The 22,296-nt window shown below is 45.5% G+C and overlaps 1 protein-coding gene and 2 long non-coding RNA genes across 3 annotated transcripts in view; 2 read left to right on the forward strand and 1 right to left on the reverse strand.

Moving 5' to 3' along the window:
- acsf2 (acyl-CoA synthetase family member 2) overlaps positions 1-9,907 on the reverse strand; it is a 72,293-nt gene extending 62,386 nt beyond the window's left edge. Inside the window, exon 1 of the mRNA XM_028819350.2 lies at positions 9,587-9,907. Within this exon, the coding sequence (XP_028675183.1) occupies positions 9,587-9,681 (95 nt within the window). The 5' untranslated portion in view covers positions 9,682-9,907. The remainder of the gene's footprint in view (positions 1-9,586) is intronic.
- Positions 9,817-16,419, forward strand: LOC114664996 (uncharacterized). Its single transcript, XR_003718329.2, has 3 exons — positions 9,817-9,923; positions 13,727-13,877; positions 16,246-16,419. It is a non-coding gene; the product is annotated as an uncharacterized LOC114664996 (long non-coding RNA).
- A 598-nt stretch (positions 16,420-17,017) lies between these two features.
- LOC114665229 (uncharacterized) lies at positions 17,018-18,785 on the forward strand. Its single transcript, XR_003718364.1, has 3 exons — positions 17,018-17,122; positions 17,221-17,395; positions 18,159-18,785. It is a non-coding gene; the product is annotated as an uncharacterized LOC114665229 (long non-coding RNA).
- Positions 18,786-22,296: the final 3,511 nt, after the last annotated feature.

Raw genomic sequence — 22,296 nt, forward strand, 5'->3', positions numbered from 1 at the left:
AATGAATTCCTATCCTTACTGGATTGCTTTGACTTGACACAACATGTTGATTCCCGACACCGGGAGAGAATGTCACGTAAGACTGGCCTCACCGTGCACATCCAGGCTTTCTCTGACCACCAAAGAGCTTACAGAGAAGCACTAAGTTCTGCCAAGAACACCCATTACGGCAGAATAATAGAAAGTGGCCATGATAACCCACGGGTTTTGTTCTCTGTAGTTAATAAACTACTCGAACCCGCATCTGGCCCAACTACCTCTTGTACTGAAGTCTGTGAGGAATTCCTCCTCTTTTTCCGTAACAAAATTAACGATCTAAATAATTCAACTAACATAAATACATCATCTGTTTATATCTCTTCCTGTTTTCCCACTCCATCCAGCTCCTTCTCTAAGTTCTCACCAGTCACTTCTGCGTCTGTTAATAACCTGCTTTGTAAGATGAGGCCGACTACTTGTGTACTGGACCCCATCCCCACCACACTACTTAAATCCTGCCTTCATGCCATAATTCCGACTGTTACAACAATAATAAACTCATCCCTCGACACCGGCTCTGTGCCGCTCACTTTTAAAATTGCTTCTGTAACCCCAATGTTAAAAAAGTCTGGTCTTGATGCTGACAATCTTAACAATTTCCGGCCTATTTCCCACTTACCTTTCCTGTCAAAAGTTCTTCAGTGTGTTGTAGCTTCCCAACTCACCAATTACCTAACCTCTAACTATTTGATGGAACCCTTTCAGTCTGGTGTCAGGGCGCGGCACAGCTGTGAAACTGCTCTGCTACGGGTAACCAATGATTTGCTTATGGCAGCAGACTCTGGACAAACCAGCATATTAATTCTGTTAGACCTCAGTGCAGCATTTGACACTCGGGTCAGACATGACATCCTACTGTCCAGAATGGAGAACATGCTGGGGATCTCTGGCACTGCCCTCCAGTGGTTCAAGTCCTATCTGACTGATAGGCAAGAGTTTGTTAGCCTTGGCAAGAGCAGGTCCAGCACAGTGCCAGTCACACAAGGAGCTCCTCAAGGCTTTGTCCTCGGTCCTCTGCTTTTCTTTATTTACATACTTCCCCTTGGACATATTATCCATAGCTATGGACTGGGTTATCATTTTTATGCAGATGATACTCAGCTCTACTTCAATGTTAAAAGTGGAACTTCATCAGAGCTTTCTTAGCCTTAGTGAGATTAAAACCTGGATGGAGCAGAACTCTATAAAATTAAATTGCAATAAAACTGAACTTCTGCAAATTGGGACGAAAATGCAACTTAATTAAATGAGCTCTTTCCCAGTCCATCTTGGCAGTGATCTCATCAGACCTGCCTCTACTGTAAAAAATCTTGGTGTCATTTTTGATTCGTCCCTTTCTTATTCCACCCACATAAATCACATTAAGAAACTTTCTTACTTTCACCTCCGTAACATATCCCGTGTTCGCTCGTTCCTCTCCTTCTCTAATGCTGACAAACTTGTCCATGCTTTTATCACATCCCGCATCGATTATTATAATTCCCTACTGGCAGGTGCCCCTTCTAATCTCATATCACAGCTCCAGCTTATTCAAAACTCAGCTGCAAGAGTCCGGACACGAACCAGCAGCAGCGAGCACATCACACCCATCCTGCTCCATCTTCACTGGCTCCCTGTGTCTTACAGAATCAAATATAAAATCCTACTAATAACCTACAAAGCCTTAAATAACCTCGCACCAAACTACATCAGTGACCTTCTCCATCACTATGTGCCTGCCGCCCACTAAGGTCCTCGGATTCTGGCCATCTTGTTGTGCCCCTCACTAATCTACACTCCATGGGTGACAGCAGGGCCTTCAGCTATATAGCGCCCAGACTCTGGAATGACCTACCGAAATTAATCAGGTCAGCTGACTCCATGAATTCTTTTAAAAAACAACTCAAAACTCATCTGTTCAGTTTGGCTTGTAGCTCTACCTGACTTTATTACCCTTCTCTCAGTTTACCTCTCTGTCAAGATGCCAATGTAACCTGTGTGTGTGTGCGAGAACATCAATTATGTGGTCTGTTTTTTTTTTTTTTTTCCCCAGAATTCACTGTCTCAATCTTCTTTATTTATCTGGTTTGTACAATACTATATACTGTATACACTGCTGTTCTTTATTATATTCTGTAAGTGCCTTGAGCATGGGAAAGGCGCTATATAAATAAAATGTATTATTATTATTATTATTATTAATCCCACTAACATGCCTTCCAATGAGGAAGCAGAGCCTGGGGACTCGGAGGTGGACTCCACCATCTCTGGGACTGAGGTCACCGAGGTGGTCAAAAAACTCCTTGGTGGCAGGGCCCCGGGGGTGGATGAGATACGCCCGGAGTTCCTCAAGGCTCTGGATGTTGTAGGGCTGTCTTGGTTGGCACGTCTCTGCAACATCGCATGGACATCAGGGACAGTGCTTCTGGATTGGCAGACCGGGGTGGTGGTCCCCCTCTTTAAGAAGGGGGACCGGAGGGTGTGTTCCAACTACAGAGGGATCACACTCCTCAGTCTCCCTGGAAAAGTCTATTCGGGGGTTCTGGAGAGGAGGGTCCGTCAGATAGTCGAGCCTCAGATTCAGGAGGAACAGTGTGGTTCTCGTCCTAGTCATGGAACAGTGGACCAGCTCTATACCCTTAGCAGGGTCCTGGAGGGTGCATGGGAGTTCGCCCAACCAGCCTACATGTGTTTTGTGGACTTGAAAAAGGCGTTCGACCGTGTCCCTGTGGGTGGGTGCTCCGGGAGTATGGGGTACCGGGCTCCCTGATAAGGGCTGTTCGGTCCCTGTACGATTTGTGCCACAGCTTGGTCCGCATTGCAGGCAGTAAGTCGAACCCGTTTCCAGTGAGAGTTGGACTCCGCCAGGGCTGCCCTTTGTCACTGATTCTGTTCATAACTTTTATGGACAGAATTTCTAGGCGCAGCCAGGGTGTTGAGGGGGTCCGGTTTGGTGGAGTCAGGATTGGGTCACTGCTTTTTGCAGATGATGTTGTCCTGTTTGCTTCATCAGGCCGTGATCTTCAGCTCTCATTGGATCGGTTCGCAGCTGAGTGTGAAGCGGCTGGGATGAGAATCAGCACCTCCAAATCCGAGACCATGGTCCTCACCCGGAAAAGGGTGGAGTGCCCTCTCAGGGTTGGGAGCGAGATCCTGCCCCAAGTGGAGGAGTTCAAGTATCTCGGGGTCTTGTTCATGAGTGAGGGAAGAATGGAGCGTGAGATCGACAGGCGGATCGGTGCGGCATCCACAGTAATGCGGGCTCTGCATCGGTCTGTCGTGGTGAAAAAGGAGCTGAGCCGCAAGGCAAAGCTCTCAATTTACCAGTCGATCTGCGCTCCTACCCTCACCTATGGTCATGAGCTTTGGGTAGTGACCAAAAGAACGAGATCGCAAATACAAGCGGCTGAAATGAGTTTCCTCCGCAGGGTGTCTGGGCTTTCCCTTAAAGATAGGGTGAGAAGTTCAGAGTAGAGCCGCTGCTCCTCCGCATCGAGAAGAGTCAGATGAGGTGGCTCGGGCATCTGATCAGGATGCCTCCTGGACGCCTCCCTGGTGAGGTGTTCCGGGCACGTCTAACCGGGAGGAGGCCCAGGGGAAGACCCAGGACACGCAGAAGGGACTATGCATCCCGGCTGGCCTGGGAACGCCTCGGGATTCTCCCAGAAGAGCTAGAAGAAGTGGCCGGGGAGACAGAAGTCTGGGCATCTCTGCTCAAGCTGCTGCCCCCGCGACCCGACCTCGGATAAGCGGAAGAGAATGGATGGATGGATGGATCACTGCAGGGAAAACCAAGCTTATCACAACTAAAGGCAACAATCACATTTGCATAGTATGATAAAGGGGGCAGGTTGGGGGGTGCACTTGGTACTTTTGTTGAAACATTGAAAGTAGCAGCATCAGAATGACGAGAAGTAGCTTTGGTAAGCAGTGATGTGAAGGTGGAAGAATGACAGATGCACATGTACACCTTCAGAAGGAGCCCAACTCGCCTCGTCAATCGCAGACATTGCACTAGTGGTGGAGCAACGTTAAGTCTGTATTAAGAACTGGCCAGGCATTCCTGTTTTGGAATTAGAAGAATTGGAAAATGAAAGTTAGATACCAAGTTCCAGACTACAGGACCTTCTCAGTACATCAGAAGTGTTCCATTTGCTTAATTTAGAAAAAAAAAAAAAAAAGCCCCCCTTCCTTTCAGGTAACCACCTACCACTGAAAAAAATGTCACCGATTAAAGTAAATGTACAGGACACTATTCAGGATTTCATGTAATCAGTCTTCATTGTCCTTGCCTTTAAACAACAATAAATCATTTTATTTATATAGCGCCTTTCTCATCAACATATGCCGTTGTTATGTGAACAGTCAAAGATCAGAGCCTGGAGAGCTTTAAAGTCACCGAGGCCTAGCAGTTTTAACACCTGAACACCACACTCACGGCCCTCACTTGTTGCTCCAGTTGATAAAAGATTTTTAAAATCAGTTTTATTTAAGGAATAGCAGGACACTCATTGGAGGTGCCCAGTGCTGCAGATGTCAAAGTGTTATGGGCGAGCTCTGCACCTGGCAGAACATTTCACACATGGTCAGAATCAACAGGCCGTACTCCGGCTCTCAGACATACATGCTGACAAGGCTTCTTTAGAGATGCCGTTAATCTAAAATGGATGTCTTGGAGGTGTGAAGAGAAGCACCAGGAGAAAACTTGTCACCAACTCTCCATTACAACCAAATATCAGCATTTCTTAAAATGCTAAACGCATCTTATGCAACAGCCAGTCATTTGACCGACCACTGAAATTAGTCAGTGAACTCTCAGCAATTGCAGCCACAAGCCCAGTAATCCAAGGGCACTGATTCTCTGGGACTAAAACATTGCAACATTCAGCCTTGAAATGAATTAGATTTATAACAACAACAATTTGAATTTCCAAAAGGAGCACAACGAGACGAAGTTGTCTATGGTGTTTGTTGGTTTACTTCTGAGTGGCCATCAGGTTCTCATTCTGGCATTTTGTGTGTCTATTAGCTGCCAGAATAGCCACTAGCAAGGGTGAGCCTTGGAATTGGAGTGTCACACATGGGTTCAAATCCAGACCTGAATGTGATATGCCACATGACCTCCTAGGGCGTAGTCCACGTAGCAAATGTAGCTCGTACGCTTTGCTTAAATTGACAAAACAGGCCCATTTCAGACCGTTTTGGTTATGCCAAAAAAGATTAGGGCAAGTCGTGCTTGGTACCAAAGCCAGATAAACATCTCCTAGCCTGCTCCATACCAGGCAAAAGATGAAGCTTAGCATAGCATTGCAGCTTGAGATTTCACAAACAATCTGGAGGATTTTCTCCACAACGGGTTACACCCTCAGTGCAGGGTTCAAGGTGAGCAATGCCTGACATGTTGGCTGGTTTGCTACAACTTCCTCAGGCAGGGGACTCTCCGATGATGGACTGCAAAGTCAATGACTCGTTCACAGGTTTCAATCACCTATTACAGCCTCCACTAGACATCCATCACCTCATCCAAATGAAACCATGGATCCCTGGAGGCCTTTGCCAAGGTGCAATAAAGTTCTACACAAAGTGTGACATTTAAAAAAACGAACACAAAAACCTGACACCTTTCATCTGAATGTTAGGCTTCTGTCCTCCTCAGTGCCTTAGGCGGTTATGCTGCAGTTCTACGGAGTAATCGCCGCTAAATGCAATTCAGGTCACTTTTTCTAAAACCACTTTGGCTTAGCATGGGATGCCCACAACCTCACCCACTCATTTGCATTTAATAGGAGTGAGCCACAAGACTGTGGCTTCTGAATCACTTCAGACCTGAAATGTCACCTAAACATAATTAGCCACATTCAGCTCAATGGCCCACTGTGGTCTACGAGTCACCCGTCACCCCTTAGCCTGCACCTCCCTTTGCATTTCTTCCAAGGGCTGCCATGCATTTTCCTTTTGTGTAAATAAATCTTACAACTCGGTCCAAGCGGCTGTGTTTGTGTTTTTACTTGATGTGACCACCTCACCCGTCCACCCAGTCTTTGCGTATATTACTACTCAGCCCATCCATCTGCACAAACCGCCCCCCATCTTCTAGCATGTCGTGTATGAAGAATGTGGGCCCCGATCTTTGTACACAACTGTCCATAGCTTATCTCTGAAAGCACACAAGTCACTCGTCTGGAGAGCTGGTTAAGAGTTCACCTGTTCAGATAAGCTACATGAAAGCTCATCAAGTACAGGTGCTGGTCATAAAATTAGAATATCATGACAAAGTTGATTTATTTCAGTAATTCCATTCAAAAAGTGAAACTTGTATATTAGATTCATTCATTGCACACAGACTGATGTATTTCAAATGTTTATTTCTTTTAGTGTTGATGATTATAACGGACAACTAATGAAAGTCCCAAATTCAGTATCTCGGAAAATTAGAATATCAATTAAGACCAATGCAAAAAAAGGATTTTTAGAAATGTTGGCCAACTGAAAGGTATGAACATGAAAAGTATGAGCATGTACAGCACTCAGTATTTAGTTGGGGCTCCTTTGGCCTGGATTACTGCAGCAATGCGGCGTGGCATGGAGTCGATCAGTCTGTGGCACTGCTCAGGTGTTATGAGAGCCCATGTTGCTCTGATAGTGGCCTTCAGCTCTTCTGAATTGTTGGGTCTGGCGTATTGCATCTTCCTCTTCACAATACCCCATAGATTTTCTATGGGGTTAAGGTCAGGCGAGATTGCTGGCCAATCAAGAACAGGGATACCATGGTCCTTAAACCAGGTACTGGTAGCTTTGGCACTGTGTGCAGGTGCCAGGTCCTGTTGGAAAATGAAATCTGCATCTCCATAAAGTTTGTCAGCAGCAGGAAGCATGAAGTGCTCTAAAACTTCCTGGTAGACGGCTGTGTTGACCTTGGACCTCAGAAAACACAATGGACCAACACCAGCAGACGACATGGCACCCCAAACCATCACTGACTGTGGAAACTTTACACTGGACCTCACGCAACGTGGATTCTGTGCCTCTCCTCTCCTCCTCCAGACTCTGGGACCTTGATTTCCAAAGGAAATACAAAATTTACTTTCATCAGAGGACATAACTTTGGATCACTCAGCAGCAGTCCAGTCCTTTTTGTCTTTAGCCCAGGCGAGACGCTTCTGACGCTGTCTCTTGTTCAAGAGTGGCTTGACACAAGGAATGCGACAGCTGAAACTCATGTCTTGCATACACGTCTGTGCGTGGTGGTTCTTGAAGCACTGACTCCAGCTGCAGTCCACTCTTTGTGAATCTCCCCCACATTTTTGTTTCACAATCCTCTCCAGGGTGCGGTTATCCCTATTGCTTATACACATTTTTCTACCACATCTTGTCCTTCCCTTCACCTCTCTATTAATGTGCTTGCACACAGAGCTCTGTGAACAGCCAGCCTCTTTAGCAATGACCTTTTGTGTCTTGCCCTCCTTGTGCGAGGTGTCAGTGGTCGTCTTTTGGACAACTGTCACGTCAGCAGTCTTCCCCATGATTGTGTAGCCTACAGAACTCGACTGAGAGACCATTTAAAGGCTTTTGAGTTAATTAGCTGATTAGAGTGTGGCACCAGGTGTCTTCAATATTGAACCTTTTCACAATATTCTAATTTTCCGAGATACTGAATTTGGGACTTTCATTAGTTGTCAGTTATAATCATCAAAAGAAATAAACATTTGAAATACATCAGTCTGTGTGTAATGAATGAATCTAATATACAAGTTTCACTTTTTGAATGGAATTACTGAAATAAATCAACTTTGTCATGATATTCTGATTTTATGACCAGGACCTGTATAACATTTACAGATGAATAAACTCTACTGGCCATTTTTAAGGAGTTTTAGGTTAAATCGAAAAATGACCTACACAGGTTCTGAGAACTAGCACCTTTGTATAAAGTGGTGCGTCACATTGGAGATAGCAGTAGAGTGTTGTACTGTGTTAGCCATAGATTGATACAGGAGAAGGTAGGGTGAAATGACACCTTTTATTGGCCAACTAAATGCAAGCTTGAGGCAGCTAAGACCCCTTCATCAGGCACTGGATTGCAGGCAGGGACATGGGAGTCTGCACAGAGCCCACCAATGTGACATCCCAACTGCCCTGCTATTTGTGTGTGTAAGCATGTGCCAAGAATAGACTGGTGTCCATTGAGGGGTAGCTACGCTGTGTTCCTACCAGTGGTCCTCAATCCCAGTCCTCTGGGACCCCAGTGTAGCAGCTGGTTTTGTTTCAGTCTCATAAATTGGCAAGTTATTTTGCCTCAGACTAATCTAGAAGCGGCTCTTTTTTCTTTTTCTGCATCTACAAATGAGCAGCAGTTGGAGAGTTACAGTCATTACAAATGTAGAATTATTCATTTTTAGCATAACTTGTTTTTGACTCTCTTTTGTCTTTTATCCTGTTAATTTGCCTTAAGGTAGGTCAGGGGGCACAGAATGCTGTAAGGCCACAGTTTCTTCAGTGACATAACCCCCCCCCCCCCCCCCCCCTCCCCGGGGCAGAAGATAAATTAATATGAAAATGTGTAATTCAAATGAAAATGACAAAAGCGTCCCAAGAAGGAACTATGTCAAAAATGCAGATTTGCCTGTTTTTTGAGTGCACATTAGACATATGCGCTCATTTCTAAATGAAAGATGAAATTAGGCAGCTAAATAAATCAAAGACATCAATCAGAAGTGAGACGACTCGCCGATTGAGACACAACCCAGCAGGCACCCCGGTGTGACAGCCCTGCCAGACTTCATTTACTACGCAGGTGGGCGCCCGTTGCTTTTTCGGGTGCAACTCAATGGCGGAGCAGGGGGGTCTTCAGGAGTTTAAGCCCCCGAACTTTTCCTTCGGTTTCTGTACAATTTTTAAACAGACCATCGAACTCAAAACCCGTTCTGGCCTCCCCGCCCCCTACTTCGCGACATGCCCTGCGTGTCCGAGAATTCGAAACCACGCGCTTCTACATCAGCGTAACAAGCTATGGAGGATTAAAAACACGCCGCCGAGGGGGCCAAATCCACGAAACGCCTGCGGGGTCGCTTTCCCATGCGCCGTATAACGGAGAGCCCACTGTATTAGTTCACTTTCCGCCTTTCCCAGTTGCATAATCTACTCCTTCGACTCGAACTGCTTTTATCTCTCCTAACAAACGTGAAGAACCTGCAGCTGGCGGACCGTCGACACTCCGCGAAACGCCCTGAGCGAGCGAGCGGTATAGCTGCCCCGTCTGTCATCGTTGGGCTTGGAGGTTCGACGTTCACTAATGGATATTTCACAAACCGCCGGCTTTGTATTCACTTAGTTGTGTGCAAGTTGCGACCACAGCGCGAGTCAAGCCTCCCCGGGCACCGGCGCCTCGTTCAAGTGGCCCTCTAGTGAACTTCATATTGATAACGAAGTCTGCAGCAACTGGCCCGCGTTGGCTCAACGTGCCGAACTTCGAAAAATAAACGAACCCAACGGGGGTGTGCAAAGTCCAGAGCTGGCAGCTTTCTCTCGAGGTAGAAGAACGACGACCTCGCGCTCATCTTCTACTCACCTGGATGTGTGCAGGGCGCTCAGCGGCAACTTCCCGAGGGCAGCGGGGCGACCCCTGCGGAAGCAGAGACAGCGAGCGATCAGCCGAGTGCTCATCCTGCGCGGGGGAGAACCTTGCGGGAGTGAAGAGAGAAACCGCAAGTGCGGACTGATGTAGGTGTCCTCGGAAGGGCGGGTAAAACGCACGCTGGGGGGGCGGAGTGACAAGCGGCTCCACAGATGTGTGGCTCAGGAGCTGCACTCGCGTTTGGAAGAGGCGCCGAGCAGCCGAGTCGAGTTGAGGTCCGAGGAGGAGGAGCCTCTGGGGCATGGGAGCAATGATTTGGGCGAACAAATCCGTGAGTGTAGTTTTTCGAGAAGGGCGCCCGGGCCACTCTCAGTTAGCCATTTCAGTACCCGAATTTGACCAGTGACGAGCAGCAAGTCCACATTTCAGTCCAGCACGTGCCAACGCCAGCCATCGAGTGATCGAAGGTTCACGTATCACGAGCTAATCAGCTGGTCATTAGAGGGCCTCCTTAAAAAGCCGCACGTGCTCGGAGTCTTACGGTAGCACTCGGCCCTCTGCCCGCCCGCGCGCGCCAACTGGGCGGCCGGAAGGCAGAGTGCTGCGCCATTTGTGAATCGACGAGCAGCGCCGAGTCGGGCGGATGGTGATGGTGACCTTTTCGTTTAATTCATCAAGTCTGTAACACGCAGCAAAAACACGTTTATATTTTTAATGGGCTGCTAGTATTTTGCTGCTTATTTGTCTCCGTCTTATGTCACGTACGTTTAGGACATTGTAGCTCCCGAAGGCTTTGGATTCCAGCGCGGCCACAGTCGGTGTAGAGTCTGCATGCTCTCCCTGTGTCTGGCACTTAGGTTTGGTTCATTTCTGGCTCCAAGCTGGGCCTGGTGTGATGTCAGTCTGTGAGTGGCAGATACTGAGCGGGGTGAGGTCTTGGCATACGGCCACCCCATCTTCAGCAGAAATATAAATGTTGGACAATCAACCTGATTCATTGGCTTTTTTCAGAAAGCAATTGTTTCAATGTGTTTAATAAATTCAAGTGGCAGAATGGGTGGCACAGTAGTTATCGTGGACTCTGACTGAACGCTTCACTTCACCTCGCCATCTAATGGTAACCCAAACTCTGAAGTCTTCACTGAAAGTGGTTTGGAGCGATCATCATCATCATCATCATCACATAGTGGCCAATGAAAGTGCCAGCCTCTGAGGACACAGGGTCTGGCCTGAGAAGGTTGGCATGGCTGACAGATGCTGGTCACCCTGTGCCAGGCCAGGTGTATTCACCCTTTGCATCTTTTCACCCACATTTGCTGTGACGTAGCCACACTAAGTGCTGTGCCCAAGCCACTCACAGCCCGTAATGATGATTTTATTTAACTTTGGTGGGTTTAGGTGTTGAGATGAAGTTAAGCCTTGAGACATAGGTGTACTCGGACAGGACTTCAGGACGAAGGCTTATTTAAAAGTCAAAATTCATAACAAAAAAAGGTTTACTTCACACATTTATTACAGGAAGAGTGACTTTTGTGTACCCCTAAAAACACAATATGCCCCACAATATAGCTGATGTCACTTCTGAAATTTCCAACAAAGAAAATGTGAGTGTGGATCATTCTCAAGCGGTTTTAGAAGGACCACAATCATGAAAGGTTATCGGATCAGCTTGTCCAGGCAGCACCAGCGACAAGGCAGGAACCCACCGTCCATCGCGTGACCCGCTTACGCACACCGCTACCACAGTTTGGAATGGCCATATAACCTAAGCCACCGACGCAGGAAGAGCATACAAACTCCACAGCCAAGACCAGCGAGGCAGTAACGTCGCACGTGTCAAAGTAATAAGTGCCATTCTAAAAAACCCAACAAGAAGCACCCCTCTCCCTGATGGTCAGACATGTTGTGACCGCATCAGGCTTTCATTCACAGTGAGGTACAAATCTGAAGAGAGACGTGACTGACCACCTTTCAGTTAACATACCATAAATGCAAATGTCCTACAAATAAAACCCAAGAAGATCAGAAAAAACTGGAAAGCTGCACACAGAAGACGTGACAGTCGACATGTTTAAAGGTTCATTGACATAAAAAGGCAAATATGAAAGTCCAGCTTGTGATGGACTTCAAAGTGACCCGAGTGAGGCTCAAACGGAGGACCCTAGAAGTCTGGAAAACAAGAAGAGGTGACTCAGTCCATGGGCTGTCATCCCGTTGCTTTTTAAAACGTGCCATGGCTTGGCATTTGGAGTCTCGCACCCCTTATTTGAATGCACTTCTCCTGTGTGTTCATGAGATGGTTTCGATCATCTTGATCGGTGCCTTTGTGGTTTTTGAAGACCTCGCTCAGCTCCCCACGCAGCCTTCTCTGTGCAGGACTACAGATGTTTAATTCCCTTAGTCAGTCCAAGTCGGATTTGCTCCCAGGACACACACTGAAGTGGATAAGAACAGAAATTGTTGTGAAGTTAAAAGTCTAAAAAAACGGCAGGTTTTTATTTAAATGCCAGCCCAAATTATTTTACACGTAAATATCCAGCAGTTGTCTACATTTTTGTACAGCAGGAGGCTTTGGCGGTTGCTTGGCGTCACACAAGGCGACAGAAGTCGGAGGTGTCTCTTGAACCTTCAGCCATACTCTTTACATTAGCGTGGTTAGAGCTGAGCAGAAGGTGCACCCAGGCATTGGGGTGGCGTGGCCAGAGTCCGCACTCTTGTGCGTTTATGTCTTAAGCACTTGGAGGCCACACTGCCTTGTGGCTACAAACGCCAAAGAAGCCCAACTGAAGTATTAGGGTGCCTGGAGATGAAGGTGGTACAAGCGAAGTGTATCTGAATTTCTTGTCGCAAGTCTCCTGAGATGAGTCTGAATTGGCAGATCATGCAGGCATGACGCTGTAGACATGGCACAATCCCACTTTCTGAACGGAAAAGCTAAATAAGCGCCATGGGCCCTGGCAGGGATTATCCAGGCGGTTTGTTTTCATTCCCCATCCAGGATCAGCTCTGAACTGGTCTGATCAGGTCCAATATGGATATATGGTGTGGGATATGGCCGGCCTGTCATCCCGGCCAACACCCCCAGGCCGCCAGATGGAGCTCTCCCTGCGGCATGGAAGTGCCCCGAATACCAGCAGGGAATCATGGATGATGGAGTTTTCCTTTACAGCCCTGCTGGATACCACAGGGGCCAACAGATGACGCTGCAGGGAGGCCCAGAGAGTTGTTTGTGCCCTATAACCTGGAAGTACGTCGTAGGCAAGGTGACAAAGGAAATGACGTGCTTCCAGGATGAAGAAAAGGACTTTTTATCTGACCCGGAAGTGATAAGGAATCACATGGACTGTAAGGTTGGGGGTTAGGGAACTTCCGGGTCAGGGAATATAAAAGGACGATGGGAAATCCCAGGCGCTGAGGTGAGCTGGGTGGAAGTGTGGCAACGCGTCTGGGAGTGAGGAGGATTATTGATTTATTGATTATTTATTGTGTTTATTTGAATATTGTGGAGAAGAGAGTGCTTTGTGCACGTTTTGTCCTAATAAATATAATATTTGGACTTTTATCTGGTGTCTGATGTGTGATCTGAGGGTTCAAGGGGTCACGGGGACCCTTAATCTGTTACAATGGACATACGAGGTGCAATCCAAAATTTCCCGGAATGCATTTATCCTGCAGCCAGAAGGGTTTGGTTGTATCAATTGCCGCTAGATAGCAGTTCAAGTTGTCCTTGAGAGCTGTTATCACATGTTATAATGTCAGCGCAGTTGTTTTCAAGTCGCAGTTCTCGTTGAAACTTCGGTTGTGTCTATGAAGGGTTGTTCATGAAAATGAGTGATTTGAAAGGCAAAGAGTGTGTTTTAAATTCTGTTTTAAACTGGGAAAAACAGCAAAAGAAAGCCATGAAATGTTGCAACAAGCATTCTACAGGGATGTTCTAAGGAGTTTGCGAAATCGAATTCGCTGAACACGTCCTCAGATGTGGGCTGACAAGTCATTTCTTTTGCTTCACGACAATGCACCAGCTCACACATCTCTGATTGTGTGCAAATGTTTGGCTTCTACAAAGTTTACTGCCATTCCCCACCTTCTGTACTCCCCTGATTTAGTGCCCTCTGATTTTTTTTATTTCCTAAGATGAAGATGAGGCTCAAGGGACGCAGATTTGAGACGGTGGAGGAGATCCAAGCGGTAACAACCGACGTCTTGAACACACTGACAAAAAACGACTTCCAGAGGTGCTTTGAAATGTTGCAATCTCACTGGCATTGGTGTATCAACTCAGCAGGTGATTATTTTGAAGGAACTGTTCACCATTAATTGTTATTTGGTGTGTATGCTTTTAAATAAATGCATTCCGGGAACTTTTGGATCACACCTCGTATATAGGGTAAAGGATTTGCTGACAGCGTTTTGACTGACGCGATGCGTGTTTGTGTGTCAGGAGGTCCTTAAATATTGACCTCCATGATGTAAAGACAAAGAACTTCAAGAACTTCACCTGACTTCTCACTCAAGTTCTTTATTCTGATTTCCAAGTCTGTTCACCCGAGTTCCAGCCTGAGCTGTTACCTCGAGTTTGACAACCTACACCTTTGGGAAGGGTGAAGAGGGGGCCAAAAGGACAATGCCATTTGTGCTCACTAACACTGCCATGTAAATATTTGAACTTCCATCATCTAAGTTCAGCCAAGGTCAGGAACTGGTATGCCAGAAGTACAAACAGTCCAAAGTGCAAATCCGAGAGTTTAGGTGAGTGTGCACAAATGACGCTTCAGGTCAAACTGATGGGATAGAAGATCCCAACTGGAATTTGAACCTTCACCCTTGAGGTGAGCCACACTTGTGCAATATGGCATAAGGATGTCAATGCCCTGAGGACAGAGGGTTCAGAAAGCAAATAAAAAAAGTGGTCAGCTAAAGGGAATCATTGGCATTCATTTCTGCACAGGAGTGGCACCACACGGTGGGCAGCAAGTCCACCTGCCTTGTCTACATGCCACTGGAGTGCTCTGGGCAGACTTCCCTCAGGCCTTTAGAGTCAGGCTGGTCGTGTGGACTTGCATTGTGTCTGACGTGGGTTCAAGTGATAAACTTTGCTTGTGTGGACCAGAAGTCACGTTCTGGTATTCGTCAATCCCTGATGCTTTGGCGTTCACAATAGATGTCATACCAGGTGCCTGTCGGTCAGGCAAAGTCCGTAGAGATGTCACTTTATCTTGGTTAACATGACATTCAGAAGGCCAGCTGACCATTGTTTCTCAGATTGATGGCAGACAATAGCAGGACTCCAGTTCAGCTCAACAACTGAAATTATTGTCCGGCCTTTTGCCCAGTCTGGAATGCAAACTAGAATTGTGTGCCAGTGAAAGCCCACAAAAGGTTATTTTCTACATTTATTAGTCCATTGTTGCCTGGTTTTGAGGTGGCACACCAAATAAAATCAGACTTTATTAGTCACATGCAGCTGAACACATTGCACAACGGCTGAACTCACAGAGTATGCATTAGAAGAATGAAAGGCGCTTTATTCTCTTTATACTTCTGTCAACACCCCTGTCTTTACAGTCAGGTATACTCTGTGTGTGTGTGTGTGTGTGTGTGTGTGTGTGTGTGTGTGTGTGTGTATGTGTGTAAAAATAGGCATAAGCATTAAAAACAATTGGCGATTTCAACAAAGTGCAGCATGTGTTATATTTACAATGTCTACTGTTAGTAACATTTAGTACAATGGAGGCACTTCCTTCACTTGACAGTGTGCAGTGAATATGAAGTAATAATAAAATAAATAAGCAGGCAGTACATTGTGAAGATTCAGCTCCAGACATATCAATGTGCACAATGACAGCACTCTATTAATTAATATTATAAAAGAATATCGTAAACTGATAACTTCATACAGCAGAATTACCAATTGGGCAGCGCGTAGTTAGACCTGGCGTGGTCCTCGTTTAGCATGTGGGTGGACTGTGGCCAGAAGCTCCCCTCTGTCTCCCCGACCACAACGCAGAGAAGAAGAACGGAAGAGGCTATGAGTTGTCAGCATCACGAGGCAATCCTCAATCGCACTGCTTCACTCTCTGTTGGGACAGACGGTTAGCCAGTGAATCTCAGCCTGTGGAGCTCCATACATTTTTGACATCTAAGATGTCTCACTTAAAGGTTTTCCAATGTTGTTATTTGTCCTAGTGTCTGTATAAACACCGGAAAATTCATTTTCTGTATGACATCTCGCCTGAGAAGGGGCCTGAGTTGCCTCGAAAGTCGGCCAATAAAAGGGGTCATTATATCCACAATGGCTGAGACGGTACAACACCCTGGTACTACTGGCTGAAGAATTTCTCATGCTATGATTTGGCTTCTTTTAATGGCAGTTTAGTCCATGCCAAACATTTTTGTGTTTTATGATAGTGTTTTACATCAACCAATGGGATTCAAAGAAGCTCTAAAAATTCAAAAAGAGATGAAGCTATAATTTAATTTTACAGTTCATACACTCAATATATTTATTTTAAATTTGGTTTCTGTTTTTCCTTATTTACCGTTTCTTCATTCTTGCCTATTTGACTGGTACTAAATGTAAAATAACAGTTTGACTTTTGTTGGCTCTTCAATGACTGAAATGCATTTCTTTTTGTTTCCCTCTCACCTGAAAGAGATGTCTTGAAGCGAATGTCCCAGCCACCCTACCTGAACATTTGAGAGATGCAGCGCATCAAGAATTTCCAAACATCTTCATGCCACAGGAAAACATTTGCACGGAATGTGAAGGCCATATTTATTTAAATGAGCCGGTATTGATCACAAAATTAGCAAAAATCAATACATTGACCAGAGTCTTTGAAGGTGATTTCAGACTTTATTTCTTGTTTGTCTTGAAATCTCTTAAAGTGGCATTTGAGTAATAAGCAATCTAACCTCTCCCCCATGCAGGTGTGCCAACCTTTTACAAAGGTCGAATGATGCACCGTTATCAGGAGTGGGAACAAGGAGTTCATAATTATGATGACCATATCATTCTTGGCTGACATTTTTGCTTGTATTTAAGGGCCTCACTCTAATTAGAATACTTTGTATGTTCCTTTTAGACACCCAATGCTTTGAGCCGGGTGTTTGAGGCCATGGAGAAAGCCAGTGGGTTCACACTCCCAAATCATAAGCGACTCCTTCACGCATACGTGCATTTCGAGGCACTGACTGCACATGAGTTTGGGTTCTCGTGTGTCAAATGTGGGCATAATCCCCCTGTTGTTATAATGGATCTCCACAAAAAAGGAGTGTTTAGCATGCCAGGCAAGTACATTAAGTTTCTAGTTCAGATTACTTCAGTGTGACCCTTATAAACGACTGTTTTTTGTTTTTTTCTTGATGTAACAGTGGTAGTTTAATTCAATATCTTATATCTGATTTAACTGCATTCAATTTTTAGTTCGTGACATCCATGAGCCTCCTGAGGACTACAGACAAGAAGTCAATATTGTGGAATTTTGGGATTCTGTTTGCCTTGAGATGATTTCCCAAGCGTTTCCCACAGTAAGATTTTTTTTCTCAATTCATTTATTTAATTAATTTTTCTTCTTACTTGTAATTGTGATGACAAACAGCTTGGCTTGTATTCTTGTTATTTTCAGGCACAAGAGAAAACCCACTTGCAGTCCACCCTTGTTTTGAATTCTGGGCCCCCATACCAGAAAGTCTAGCATTGTGTTAAACACTGAATGCGAAAAGTTGCACCGTCCAAAACCTGCAGAATATGCTGATGTTGTAACAGAAGACAGACTTTTAAATGAAGTCATGAAGTTAAAGGTTAGAGCAGTTCAACCTTTTTCTTTCTGTAATACTTAGGGTTAGGGTTAGGGTTAGTCTTATGGACTGCAGTGACATTGGAGGAGTTCATCCTCAGTTTCTGATTTTGAAGGTTGATGCGGTGAGGCAGCTGTGTAAGGAGAGTAGTTTGGACAGTGCAGGCTGCAAAACAGACGACTGCATGAGGAAAATAGAAACAGACATTTGTGATAAAATATGTGAAAACATGTGGAGAGCTTGCTTTTGGATTCATGTAGAATTCCCTCCATTTGATCTGTATCACAGTACGGGATGATGGTATCCTCATTTTTTTTTCTCCTGTCACTTTTTGACATCTGCTAGAAATGTATGAAATGACTTGCTTGAATCAATGGGCACGTAAAGTGTTTTAAATGTTTGTTGGTGGAAGATTGTTGAAATATTTACAGATGCAACATGTTGGGCTCTTCAATGACTGAAATGGTCAGATAAGTAAAATAACATTGATAGCTGTTTTAGTTATTGCATAAATAATGCAAATGTCTACACAAAAATCCATTCATTATTCTTAATATTTCTGTAGTGTGAACCTGTTCTTCTGAGTTTTATGATCCTCTTGACCATCCCTGAAAATGGTGCAAGCTGTCTGGTTGAAAGATTCTGTGTTTCCTTTTTAAGGCATTTCAAAAACAAATGTATACATAGTTTAAATATTTTGAGGACGTGTTCAGACTTTGTCATGGATTCATCTTTGCATCAACTTACTCACATTTGCCTTGTTTAGGTGGTTGGGCAGTGATGATGTGCCCATGTGGCATCATCTACAGTGTGAAGTTTTGTCTGCGAGCAGAAAGCCCAAGAGACTCTATGGACCTGCTTTTATCTTGGCAATACATGCCCAGTATCGTAGTTTATGATTTTGCTAGAGGTTTAGCAACACATGGTAATCTCCGGGAACCAGAGAAATTGCCCTTCAGTCCTCATGAGGGAAGACTCATGGAGCCCTCAGAAAACAACATAAAACTGGAAAAGGAGAAGAAACTGTCTATCCGTCTCCCTTGGCTTCAGGAAAGAAAGAAGAATCCAGAAGTGGACGGTCATCCGGTCACCGGATCTGCTGAGCATTATGTCCTATATGACACTCTGCATGAAGCCAACACAAAAGATGACCGGGGTATGCTCTGCAGAATCAACCTGGTACCACGGCTTGTTGACCACTTGAATAGTTAAGTCGCAGAACAATTCTTTTCCAAAATGGCACGGGACAATTATTTTTTAAACCTGATGTCCCCGACAACCCAGGTTTGTGGCATACGTTCCATTATACACCATGAAAATGAACAGAAGAATAAAGGCCTCACTGACATGGTCCAAAAAGGACTGGGGCAAAAGAAGCTTTCTTTGTCTGCACATGGGCAACTAACAATTGGTACATTTAAGCTCTTTTTGATTTTCGATGGGCCGGGGGGGGGGGGGGGGTTCTGTTCTAAATGCTTGTGCTCTTTCTTAGTTTATTTATTTATGTATTTCTAAGGTGAAGGTGCAGTAGCAGCAGCTCTTTCAGAACAGACAAGTGAGGTGCTTGACGACAGCCCTAGCGGAACACCAGCAGTGCTAGGGGGGGTCTTTGTAAAATGCCATATAGGCCATTTTGCCTTTTTATGAACTTACGATTATTAACTTTATCAGCAGTTGGTCCATATGTGAGGGAAGGCCGGGTCCAGCTGACATCTGTGCGAGAAGGGAGACATGGAGCCAAAGCCTCTCTCCAAGTCAATTGAGTTTGGTGTGTAGGTAGTTAACATGTGTTTTCCAAAAACTGCTGTGCCCACAAAAAAAGAAACAAAAAAGTATTCTTTTATCATTTTTTCATTGAAAGCTAAATGAAGACTTGCATGGTCAGTACCCTCGCGATGAGATCTCCGTGCAGTTAAGCAACGTTACCTTAAAAAGGTAATGACGATCTAGAGGCATCAGTAAGGTAAGTGAAGAAGGTTTCCTTGCACAAGTTATCGTTGCTTTATTTCACAAAGCCCCCTCCACCTTTTCATTTTTTCCGGTCTTTGACAGATTGCCAACTGCTGCTTGTGGCTAATCGGTGACATTGGCAGACTTCAGGTATGTTTTTAATGCTATTTTAAGGGATGATTACCACTTTGCTTCAACAGAAAATGGAATTGTTAATGTGAGAATTTAGTTGGGCAAAGGATGTGCACGTTGTAGACGCATATGTGGTTGTAACATGGGAACCACCTTTGACCTAAGATCCTTTTCTCTCCCTACCTGTAAGTAACTTTTTAAAACTATTTTCTAATTAGTGACATAAGGCCAAATGTTTACTATTCACCTAAAGTAATATGAAGTTAGTGTTTAAATATTTCTCTATTTTATTTCCCAAAAATGATTGTAATGCAGCCAGATGTAGGATCAAAGGATGTTCTTTTGCTTCCAGCTTGGTGGCCAGGATGCTGGGTGGGTGACGTGTGAGTTTGTCCAGACGACGTCGTACAATTCTACTTTAAATTGATCATCAGTTGCTGTTGACCATTAACTGTGTTTACCATTTTGCTCTGCCACAGTGTATGTTTGAACCAAGCTACGTGTTTGTGGGGAAACCCTCATAAAATGTACTTTTACTGGTCATGTGACCAAAAAAGCGAACAGTGCACTTTATGGATGCCAGAAGTACCTTTGATTTTCAAGATCATCACCGCTGTGTGGGCCTGTTCAGGTTACATTTAACAATTATTTGGACTTGTTCCAGAGTTGGCACTTCCAAATGCCCTGTTCCAGTTCAAAGGTTCATTTGGTTTTTTTTATTCTAGTATTGTATTTCGCAATGAGGATTGGCATAACTGACTAGCTACCTGTTCAAAAAGCACATTTTATTCTTTGATTTAGTTGTGATGATTCCTTCAGACTGCTAAATAATTGATTTCCTATAATAAGTGAGAAACTTAATGCTCTCCCTTATGTGAAATATTTTTCTTTTGATTCTTAATTCCAAAGCCTGATTCACATTAGGTGTTTGCCCCTTAGGATGGCACTTTGTATCCTAATGAGTTAGGCATGCCAACGGTAAGCAGGCAACGCTAGGTCATGTAGTACAGTCAACAAGACTTTTTAAATGGTCCGAGCACTCCTGGACTGTGCATGTGGTGGTGCGGTGTTAGGGTCACCCACCGATACAGCACATTGTCGCACCCACCACATGACAAACCAACTCAGGACCCCAGGTTAGGACCCGATGTGGTGTAGCGGGTCCACAGCTCAAGTCAAAAAGGCCACTTTTTAAACAGTTAGAGAGGGGGCATGGTCAGTGGCCGGAGCGGTTCCTGGGTGATTCGTGATGCAGACGGTCCTCGCGTAAGTGCACAGGTGGGGAGTCGTCCGCATCCATAATTGTTGCCAGGAGCTGCTGATTGCCACACCTGATCCACGTCCCCGTGATAAATAATAGAAGCGCGAGGCGGATGAGAGGGGAGAGAGAAAAGAGAGGAGGAGAAGAGAGAGAAGGAACGGAGGTTAATGGGGAAGAAGATGGCAGGAGGCAGGAAGGAGAAAGCCAGTGCGGGAGAGCGAGAGCGAGAGCTGGCTCATGATGGTTTACTGCAGCTGGTAGGAGAGCCCCAGAGGAGTGTTTGGGTGACTCTCAGAGCGGGCAGACTAAAGCGGCCGCTCCTTCTGAGCAGTTTAGAGGAGCTGGAGTGACCGGCAGAGGAAACGACTCGGCGCAGAAGGTAGCGGGAGTCGTGGAGGCTTTGGGCGTGTTGATCCCCGGCGTGAGCGCCCTGGCCGCTGGGGAAGGAACCCAAGTGTCGGTCCGGCTGGAGCCTGACGTAGCCGGGGATCGGGGGGCTACCAGACCAGTGTTGAAGGGTAAGGCGACTCCCGCAACAGGGGAGCCGCCAGTAGGAGAAGGCACCTCCACCCTTTCACCTGTTTTACTGGATTATTTGTTTGAAGATGTGTGCAGCACTGCACTATCTGGACACTGTGTTTTGATTTGCTCTTTTTAATCCAAGCACTTTGCACTTTTTGCACCATCCCCTTGTTTCATCGTTGTGCCTCACTGTCCAGCTCATTGGTGACATTGGTGACATTACCGACGGGTGACACCTCAGTACCACATGAGTTCAGAACCAGTGGGAGGTTTTTTATGGTGGCTGGGGTGCCAATTCTGCCACCAACCTCCAGGTTTTTCCCTTCCCTGCTGGTTGGAGGGCCGACATGCAGGGCTGGATGAGGATTAACGTCATACTGTGCATGGAAGACAAGAAAACGCTTTCACCAGCATCTTGGAAATGCTCGATGGTCGTCCTGCTGTGAAGCAGGCTTTTGACCATGTTCAGACTGACTGAGTGTTACCTTTTTATCGTTTTCAGTTGAGTTCCTTATGTTGGAGCTCTTGGAGCGACGTGTCTAAATTGTCATACCAAGTCATCGGCCATGTTTTGGCACCGTCACTTTTAACAAACTTTCTTGGTGGTTTTCTGCAGGTGACATTTCTAAACTGTTTAGACTTTCCTGCAATGGGCAGCACGCCACTAAATGCTGTGTGACGCAGACGGACAGTTGTGGGGTACGCAGGACCTTTTCAATGTAATTACAAGTAACATTTATATATTTTTTTTTCCTTTCAGCAAACTTGCAACAAGAATATCTGCTGAAAATGGGATATTAATGAAAAATAAGGTAAATTGCATACACCATCCATCCATTTTCCAACCCGCTGAATCCAAACACAGGGTCACGGGGGTCTGCTGGAGCCAATCCCAGCCAACACAGGGCACAAGGCAGGAACCAAACCTGGGCAGGGCGCCAGCTCACTGCAGGACACACACAAACACACTCACGACAATTTAGGACCTCCAATGCATCAGACCTGCATGTCTTTGGATGGTGGGAAGAAAACCACGCAG

This window comes from Erpetoichthys calabaricus, chromosome 14, assembly GCF_900747795.2.
Source record: "Erpetoichthys calabaricus chromosome 14, fErpCal1.3, whole genome shotgun sequence".
Lineage (NCBI taxonomy): Eukaryota > Metazoa > Chordata > Cladistia > Polypteriformes > Polypteridae > Erpetoichthys > Erpetoichthys calabaricus.